Source organism: Berghia stephanieae, chromosome 8 (genome assembly GCF_034508935.2).
Source record: "Berghia stephanieae isolate SIO BIC M18660-M18661 chromosome 8, UCSD_Bste_1.3, whole genome shotgun sequence".
Classification (NCBI taxonomy): domain Eukaryota; kingdom Metazoa; phylum Mollusca; class Gastropoda; order Nudibranchia; family Aeolidiidae; genus Berghia; species Berghia stephanieae.
The window spans coordinates 27,135,463-27,145,175 of NC_088367.1; the positions used below are offsets into that span (position 1 = coordinate 27,135,463).

Genomic DNA, 9,713 nt, shown 5'->3' on the forward strand with positions numbered 1-9,713 from the left:
CTAGCTCAATTTGCGGTGCTGCATTGCGGCTGACGCCTGGGTTATTCCAGTCTTCCCTTGGAATAGACCCTCGAGAAAAATTTCCCCTATGGGATGAAAAAGGGAATTTTATTTTTTAAAATTTTAAACTGTTATCTGTCTGCTCAACGCTACAGCAACATGGATAAGTTCCGGATTTATAAGCTTAGGAGGCAAGATGGCCCATGGTTAGCGCGGGAACCCCTTTTGAATATAAGTTTTCTCCAGTGGGACAGGACAAATTTGTCCCGGGAAAGTTTTGTCCTAGTGCGGAAGGAGGGTAATGGGACAGATAAGTCGTGACGTCAAAACTTTTATTTTCCGGTTCCCAACTTCTGGGAAGTGTGTATATAACTAGTTTTTCGGAGGACTAACAATGACTAGGTGGCATCTTGAATCATATGGTGGCATAAATATTTTAGTAGCAGGATGTATAGGCATATTTTTTTTAGGATTACGGGACGTAAAAGAGAGAGGAATGATGATTTTTATTGACGACTAGCATGTATTTAGACTAAAAAATAAGATGCCATCACTCTGCAACAGACTCAATTACACAATGTATGTGTCCAGTACTTCGGAAGAGTGGTTTTACATTTTCAATGAGATTGGAACCATTTTTTTTTCAATCACACCGTTGTTCCCTATTGCTGATTGCAAGGACCTATAGCCAACTTGTTCTTCTTGGTGCGGCAATGTGGTCTTGTGTTATGACACTCGCCTTTGGATCGGAAGATCCTGGGTTCGAGTCCTGCTCTGATTGGCTCATCGTTGAGTCCTTGGAAAAGGCTCATTACTCATATTCTCTCACTGTACTCATGTGTTAAATGATTACCTAGTCGTTTACAGAGTTGTCTCTGTAGGGAAAAATGTAATATCGCCTAATATGCGTCATGTCTCGTCTTCATGTTAAGTGTTGTTGTTGGATAAAGAACCCTTGTACAGCGATTTGAGCATATTTAGTGGATTTTGCGCTATATAAATGCTCATATTTGTGACCCATCGTCATTCTCAATAACATTATGGGTCATTTCAAAAGGTTATGTTTAAGTGAATTATAATGAGCTGATTATTGAAATGAATTTGAAAGCTACACTTGTTATATGTTGCACCAGCAAAGTGTTTTGCCAGTCCTTCCGCGATACAATTTAGATTGTCTGAGCGTCGCCATCGTTAACTTATATAGACTGGTACGAGAACCCACAAAGACTTTGGTTTGAGGTCAATTTAAAAAGTTTTTGCGCTGTCTAGTGAGTTGCCGTTAGTAAATCTCAAGGAAACAAGTAATCCCATTCATTGAACTATTGAATGCAACTCACGATTTATTTTCTTTTGCGGCCAAAGATTAGTTTTTTTTTTATATCATTTTTTTTTTTTTTGTCATTGTCAGGCTATATTATTGTATTAACGATGGCTACGGTCTGAGCTGGTTGAAATGCAGAGAGGAAAAAAAAAAAGTAAATAATCATCGATTATTTCCCTTAGATTGTCGTCTGTGCTATCTGTGTCACGAAAGTTCAAGGCTCAAAAAGTAGTGCCCCTCGTTGCTTCACACTGTATTCCAATATGCATGCCTGTATTTATGGGCGTAGAGTAGAAAGGAACCTAGCAACCGCTCTTTACCCTTTATCATCAATAAAGGGGGTGTAATAATGCATTTTAATGCATGCTTACGTCACAAAGAAAATAATAAGAAAAAAAAGGTAAAAGTATGATAGTTTCTATTTTTAGATATTTTAGCTTTAAATCGAAATTTCCTCGTTCTAGCCCATCCCGTGACACGATGTTGGGTTGACTCGGTGTGGTTCATTTTATACTTTGGTGATCGAGGTCTAGCAGAATGTATATTGGGTCATGCTACTGTTTCGACCAGATTGCTCCTCTCATGTGGGTCAATTTCGTCACTTTTAACGGCTGGCCCCCAGCTTGGATCTGGTTTGATGGATTCTCGTAGACGCTGTGGAAATGAATGGAATAAATGTGACTCATCATCTCAAAACGGTATTATTTCGGCGTGAGCGAGATACCAACAAAATTATTTTAATGTTGAAATGACTAGAAATTAGTGTGGAATGTTAGTTTTTGTTCGTCTAAGACGTTACAGTCATTCACCACGTGATAAAGATACAGACTTTGCTAAGGTCTACTAATGACTCTTAATAACTACTTTTTAAAATATTTTCTTTAGCAAGCTTTTTTTTGGGGGGGGGGGGAGAGGGGAGGGGGAGGGAGAGGGATGACGACTGAGAATGGACACTAAATGTACGCACAGACACCCGCTTTTAACACACATATACACACGCACACACACTGACAAACAATCCCTCACACACAAATTCGAACCTATACAAACCATGCACACAAAAACAATTGGCTTGTTCCAACGTGTTCTTATTTGCAGGTCTGATAAAGCAAATTGTTATTCGGCTCATTGTTGTAGTGGAAAGAAAAACTCTCAGACAAACTCAAAACATTGTCCGTTACAAAAATGTTACATCAAGCCCATAATTGGATTCAGTAGTCTGATGTCACGCCGTCCGGCAACGGCGGCCATCTTGGTTCTAAACATGAAAATCTTTACTTTTTATTCTTCAAGCTGGCTAGAACATTTCATATGTTTTGTGATCAGAATGTGTAAAAGTCAAAACATGATCAAATTTATTTGTTTTTTTTTTCCCACTGGATACAATTTTATGCTCGCCGGAGAAATATTTCATAAGGGCGTCCGCCATTGTTCCGATAGTTTAGAGCCAGTTGCTAAGTTACCATGCGTCATTACGAGGGAAGTGACGCTACGACTGTTGAAGAGTATTGCGATTGACAATGAGACCTGCTATTAGGAAGTTAACGATTAATTTTCCAACAAGCAACAATCGACAAACGACGAGGAAGAAAACGAAGATCTGTCCTAAGATCTGAGGATAAATCTTCTTTTTTTTCCCCTCGTCGATCGTAGTAGGTTGGCAACTAAATCGTAAACTTTCTATTATGTGTGATGTGTTTTTGACGGGACACCAGATTAATAATGTGGAATCACTCAAACCAGAAGAGTTAAGTTATTAAATATGAGAGAACTATTTATTATTACTGAGTATAAGTTGGAGTAGGTTTTTTATAGAAATATTTCGCAACAACATTGTAAGTAGAACAAAACAATATAGCTCAAATATGGAAAGTAAAGAACAAAGAGTGCATCCTTCTCAAGGGCATGCCACTCTGATATTTGTAAGCTCAACTAATATTTTAAACAATGGACTTAACGAATAATAACTAATTAATATGTAACTGGAGTCATTAGCTCATAACAAAGAGGAGCAACTCTTTCCTTGAGTATCTCGATGTATAAGTCCATAACATTGTGCACCGAGGCTTGTTCTATATTCATTAATATTATGATATAACTTACCTCCATCCAGGATCCCTTCATATAATAAAGAGTATAAACCGCCAGTATTGGAATAGGCAAAATAGGCGTGAAGGCAATAAATAAGCCTACAACATCGCACCAAGGATAGTATCCGGGGTTCACCGCGCCAATAGGCTTGAAATCCAGGAGTCCAGCCAACCATAAAACCTGCACGAAATTATAACAATATTATAATTATAGCAAATCGTATGATGGGTTCAAATGACACAGTCATACACGTTTAATAAAGAAGATATCATTGGAGTGTGTCGGCACCAAAGCTCTGAAAATTTGCAAGAACATAATAATAAAATTAGCCATTTATTGTGATGACTTTTAGGTGGTGTAATATTACTGAGGCCTGGACAACTCATCTCCCGTTCCCGAGAGAGATACGAACAAAAAGATTTTCCATACGTATGAATATGAAAGTCTTTTAGAGCCATTTGTCCATGGAGCCCTTTTGTATCCCGGTTTACATAGGATGAAACGGACAATAACAATTGCTTGCTATCCTAGTCTATCGCAAAGTACTTTCTGCCAGATCTAACAGATCCAGCTACCCATTCACTGCTGGGTAGAAAAGGGGGATCAGAAAAAAAATCTCGACTGCATCCGGGATCGATCTCGGACCCTTTGCGTGTGAAGTCAGTGCTCTACCAACTAAGCTATAAGGAGCCCCCTACGTATGAATAAGCAGAATTTAATTAATCAATTAATTAATTAATTAATTAATTAATTAATCTATTTTATTTGTCTTTTTATAGTTTTGCTTGTACCTGATGTATGTTTTATTTTAGATTATATAGGTGTGTATTTTTTTTATCAATTAATGTGTGATACTGTAATAAATCATTGTTAATGTAACTATGCTTGATCTCTAACAATTAGAATAATTTCCATTAATATAATCAATAAACTATATATATATATATATATATATATATATATATATATATATATATATATATATATCTTATCTTACCTATAATTATGACTGACTTACCGCGACAATCAAAGGGGTGGAGTACTTCCATGCATATTTAAATATGATCGGAATCCTGTACCCAATCATTTGCTCTATGTCATTATAAAGGCGGTCGGTACCTGCAGAATAATTTTAAAATCCCTTCATAAAAGTAACGTTTGGTTAACCCTCTCCTTACCACCAATAGCAAAATCGTCACATTTGTTACGACACAATATACGTTTTTCTTATTCAGATTTATTTTGTACATCACAAACTTTGAAGAATGATAGTTGTTTGGTTAATAAGAACAAGAGCTTTTTTGAGTTTAAAGAATCAATTTTTCGGCTGGGTAAGCCTGCCCATGTTGGGAAAATACTGAAAATGATCGGTTAGGAGAGAGTTAACTCACACACTCATTCTCCTTAATTTAACTTTTATATAGCGCAATATCCATTAAACGTGCTCAACACGCTTTACAAGGGTCCCTGGTCAACAGCAACAAGTAACATGTAGGACGGGATATGACACCTGTAAGGCGATATTATTTTTTTTTTCGGACAGAGACAACGCTATTAAGGGCCAGGTACTCAGTTTACACCTGAGTACGGTGAGAGAATGTGAGTAAAGAGCTGATTCAACTATGCGCCGAGCGAGGCTCGAACCCAGGACCTTCCGATCCGAAAGCGAGTATCATACCACTGGACCACATAGCCGCACTCGTTCCCATCCGTCATTGTACTAGATTCGCTTTTCAATTTGAAACAAACAAAATTCTGGTATTCATAATGGGGTTTTTTTTTTATTGAACAGTATCATACCAAAAATGGTGCTCTGGTAGAATTGTCTGACATAGACCAAGAAGATTTTAAGTGATATATTAGTGTTTCTAAATTTTGTTTTTGTTATTGGCTGAAGAAGGGTTTTGAGCCCAAAACGTTCCGTGTTTGTTTGTTTATTTTATTTTTGTTTGTTCTTTTTCGAAGCTGATATATCCATGTTTGTTCTTTACTTTGACCTATATCTACGGATTTATTTTAATTTTTTTTTGTCGTTTGTATTTTTTTAAAAAGATGCTTTTGATAATCAAAAAGCGTGCGTAATTTAAAAAACGTAAAAGCCGTCTGTGCCGCTGCGGCACAAATCATTCCACTCGACTAAAGTGTGAATGAGTACCATGCTTTCTCAACATGGAATTGTTCTTATATAAAAAAGACGAGTAATTCCTTATGAAATGTACGCTTTCTTTCATACAACAAAGTGAAACATTTATTAAAGGATTGGAACTTCAATTAACTATTTTGAAATTGTGAATCCTGAAAAGAAATGTTCTAATAATTTCTAATTATCATCTATTTATTTATTTATTTATTTATTTATTTATTTATTTATTTATTTATTTATTTATTTATTTATTTATTTATTTATTTATTTATTCATTTTATTGATTAATGAATTTATTTATTTCTTTTTTATTTACTTAATGAAAGATTAGAAATTCAATTAATAATTTTGAATCGATGATTCCGGAAAATATTTTAAAACAATTTTTATTTTTTTATTTATTTAAATAATTAATGATTGATTTATTCATTTATTATTTATATGCTTATTTATTCATTTAATTTATTAATTAATTCATTTATCTATTAATTAATTGATTTATCAATTTATCTATCATTACTATTTTTTAGTTGTTTAGTTTTATATGTATCCTATTCATTCAATTATTTACTATTTAAATACATAATTTACCGTAGATCCATCCAAAGATCACCATTTCTACAATGGCAATAAACATAATAGAGATGCTAGCAATGTAATGATCCAAAAGGTTTTGAATGTAGATACCACCCTGAAAAAGACCAGGATTATAATTTTTAAAAATAAATAGAGCTTTTATTTAGGGCAATATCCACTAAATGTGCTCAAAGCGCTTTACAAATTATCTCTGCCTGACAGCAACATTTAACATATACGTAGAACGAGACATGATGCACGTTAGGCGATATTACAATATTTACGACAAAGACAATACTGTTTCCTGCCAGGTATTAATTTTACACATGAGTACGGCGAGAGAATGTGAGTAAAGAGTCTTTGCCAAGGACTCAACTATGCCCCATGCGAATCTTGAACCCAGGACCTCTTGACCCGAAAGCGAGTGTCATGCCACAAGACCACATCGCCAACATTATACAGTTTTGTTTTTACCTTTTATTGGATTTTCGGATCGAAGGATGAGCTCGAACTTGTGAGAGCTATTTCCGAGGTTACGAAATAATCAATTATATTGTTCAAAATCTGTATTATAACATCCCAGAAGTACAATTTCCTATAAAATCATCGTTAATATCAGTAAATATGAAAATATCATTAGAGTAAAAATTGATATCAAGTAAATCGAGATTAGAGGTAGATTTTAGTTTAATTCAAAGTTTCAACAAAGCAGCCCATCACACTTCTGACTATTACTCCCCTTTGTTTTTAGTAAGTTAAAATGTTTAAATTATGTACGTTTATTACCATAACATATCATATCAATAAAAGGGCTTTAAAATTAATTAACCAAGTGTTTCTCAAATGCCCTTAAGACATAAGTAACAATAATAATAACAAATCTTTATTGTCCTCAAAAAAGTGGCAATTTGTCATTTGGTTAAACATTTATAACAATACAATATAGACATAGACGCACTCACAAAGATGCACACTAGTAACATCGTAGTCATCGAAAGAACAAAAACAAAAGAAACAAAACAAAACAAAAAACAAAGACGGCATCAACAACAACATCATCATCATCATCATCACCATTTTCATCATCAACATCATCACAACAACCTTCCTAATATGTCCGTTACAATCCTTCACTTTCACCATTCCCCTATAGATAGTATGCAGATGACGTCATTCAGGCCTTTGTTATTGTTTTTGCCATCCGCGTTTGTGAGTTGTTCTCACTAAACTGTATTAACCCGACTATAAAAGTTCATGGTTACACAGAGTTTGTGTGTTGGTCCGTTATACTTCCGGATGGCAATGTTGTGAACTCCTTGGCCAAGCGCATTCTATCTATAACACCATCACCACCTTCATCATTACATTACACATTGCATACTCTTTGAGATAAAAATATCATAAAAGAAATAAACAGATAAAAGCATAGAAGAAAATTTGAACTAATTACTTAACCCTATTAAACGTATGTTGTTGATTCTTAAGTCTTAACTTTTGGATTTCTAATGGGGATTTTTTTTATTGTAGTTTCAAATTTTTTGAACCTGTTTCTTCCAGTGATACTACCAAACTGAGACGTTGAGCTACATTTGGAGAAAAAAAGTGTTCCGCTATATCTGTCATTCCTTTACAGTATGCCATAATTTTCATTTTGGCCCGAAAGCATTTACTTACTTCTGTAGATAGTATGCGCTTGGCTAAGAAGCTCATAACATTGCCATCCGGAAGTATAACGGATCTATAGATAGTTCGAAGATGACGTCACTCGGGTCTTTGTTATTGTTTTTGCCATCCGCGTTCATGAGTAATTCTCACAAAACTGTATTAACCTGACTTTAAACGTTCATGGATACACAGTTTTGTGTGTTGGTCCGTTATACTTCCGGGTGGCAATGTTATGAGCTTCTGAGCCAAGCGCATACTATCTATAGATAGAATGCGCTTGGCCAAGGAGTTCACAACATTGCCATCCGGAAGTATAACGGACCAACACACAAACTCTGTGTAACCATGAACTTTTATAGTCTGGTTAATACAGTTTAGTGAGAACAACTCACAAACGCGGATGGCAAAAACCATAACAAAGGCCTGAGTGACGTCATCTGCATACTATCTATAGAATGAGCGAAGATCACGTCCGTTTGTCATTGTTATAGACCGTCATTTGTTTTATTCATTTTATTTATCCGTGGCTTGCGTTTGTGTGCACGTTGCCTATCATAACACGTCTCCACGACGATCTGTCCTCTGCCTCCTTCGTGTACTCGGAGTTTGTAGGGATGTTGCTTGTTGACAGCCTCGAAACTAGTCAGGAACGTCAACCTCTGGAGACCACAAGCTCTTTTTTCCTTCTATGTAGCCACTAAGTGTTAGGCTTTCAATGTGCCCTCGTCGCCATACGTGGTCAAGAAAGTTTGTTTGCCTTTTTCTGAGGATTTTCACAGTCTGGATTGAACGGGTTTCCCTATTCTATGCAAAACTATGATGATGATGATGATGATGATGATGATGATGATGATGATGTTTGTGATAATATGATGTAGATGATGATAATGATGATGGTGATGATGATGATGATGATGATGATGATGATGATGATGATGATGATGATGATGATGATGATGATGATGATCATGAAAACGACGACAACGACGACGACGACGATGATGATGATGATGATGATGATGATGATGATGATGATGGTGATGATGATGATGATGATGATGATGATGATGATGATGATGATGGTGATGATGATGATGATGATGATGACGGTGATCCTTTTAAAATACGTACATAGAAAGATGTGTTTACCAACCTGTGTAGTTAAAGGTAAAGTGAGCACAAAACTGACAACACACAATCCAGTGATGATGTGTGTCCTCCATGGTAGAAGAAATGGCTTGGCGTCTGAAATCGCTGAGGCTAGTGTTTGAATATGACAAAACTAACAACAACAACAACAACAACAATAACAACAACAACAAAGAAGACAAAAATGATAGATTATATGTGACCCATCTTCTCAATTTGGTGTCATGTCATGGTGAAAAAAATTGCAAAACAAAGTTTATGTATGATTATTATCGTTGCTGTTTTTATTATTGTTGTTGTCATTAATATTTCATTATACTATGAACTTTGTACATTTATGATTCATTCGATCTTCAACAATTTTCAATAACTTCAGTATTCTACGAACGATAGTAATTTTCGACTTTACATTGCCGTATTGTTAGATTTTTCCTTACAATCAAAGTTGTTCAAAACTGTCTGTGTATGTTACAATACAAGATTTCCGAGATTTTGTAATCATAAACCATTCTATATTCAGCCTTTAATAAGATAAGATAAGATAAGTTTAAATTTTAAATGGATGCAACAGTTTTTATCACTTGGAGATATTAACCCTCTCCCTACCAACCATAGGAAAATCGTCACATTCGTTTCAATGCAGCCAACAAGTTTCTTATTCTGATTTCATTTTATTATAGTTATAGCTACAAAAACTCGACAATGTGTTGCAGAGTTCATTTATTTCCTGAACAAAATATAAAATATGCTCGTTACTCTTCTGTTTGA

At 35.1% G+C, this 9,713-nt stretch overlaps 1 protein-coding gene across 3 annotated transcripts in view; it reads right to left on the reverse strand.

The window, feature by feature from the left end:
* Positions 1–315: 315 nt before the first annotated feature.
* LOC144978447 (sodium- and chloride-dependent glycine transporter 1-like) overlaps positions 316–9,713 on the reverse strand; it is a 75,535-nt gene continuing 66,137 nt past the window's right edge. For all 3 annotated transcript variants that reach the window (XM_078924520.1, XM_078924518.1, XM_078924519.1), the window contains exons 11-15: positions 8,950–9,078; positions 6,147–6,246; positions 4,431–4,531; positions 3,425–3,592; positions 316–1,975 (exon numbers count right to left, since the gene is read on the reverse strand). In XM_078924520.1, the coding sequence (XP_078780646.1) occupies positions 1,871–1,975; positions 3,425–3,592; positions 4,431–4,531; positions 6,147–6,246; positions 8,950–9,078 (603 nt within the window). In that variant the 3' untranslated portion in view covers positions 316–1,870. The remainder of the gene's footprint in view (positions 1,976–3,424; positions 3,593–4,430; positions 4,532–6,146; positions 6,247–8,949; positions 9,079–9,713) is intronic.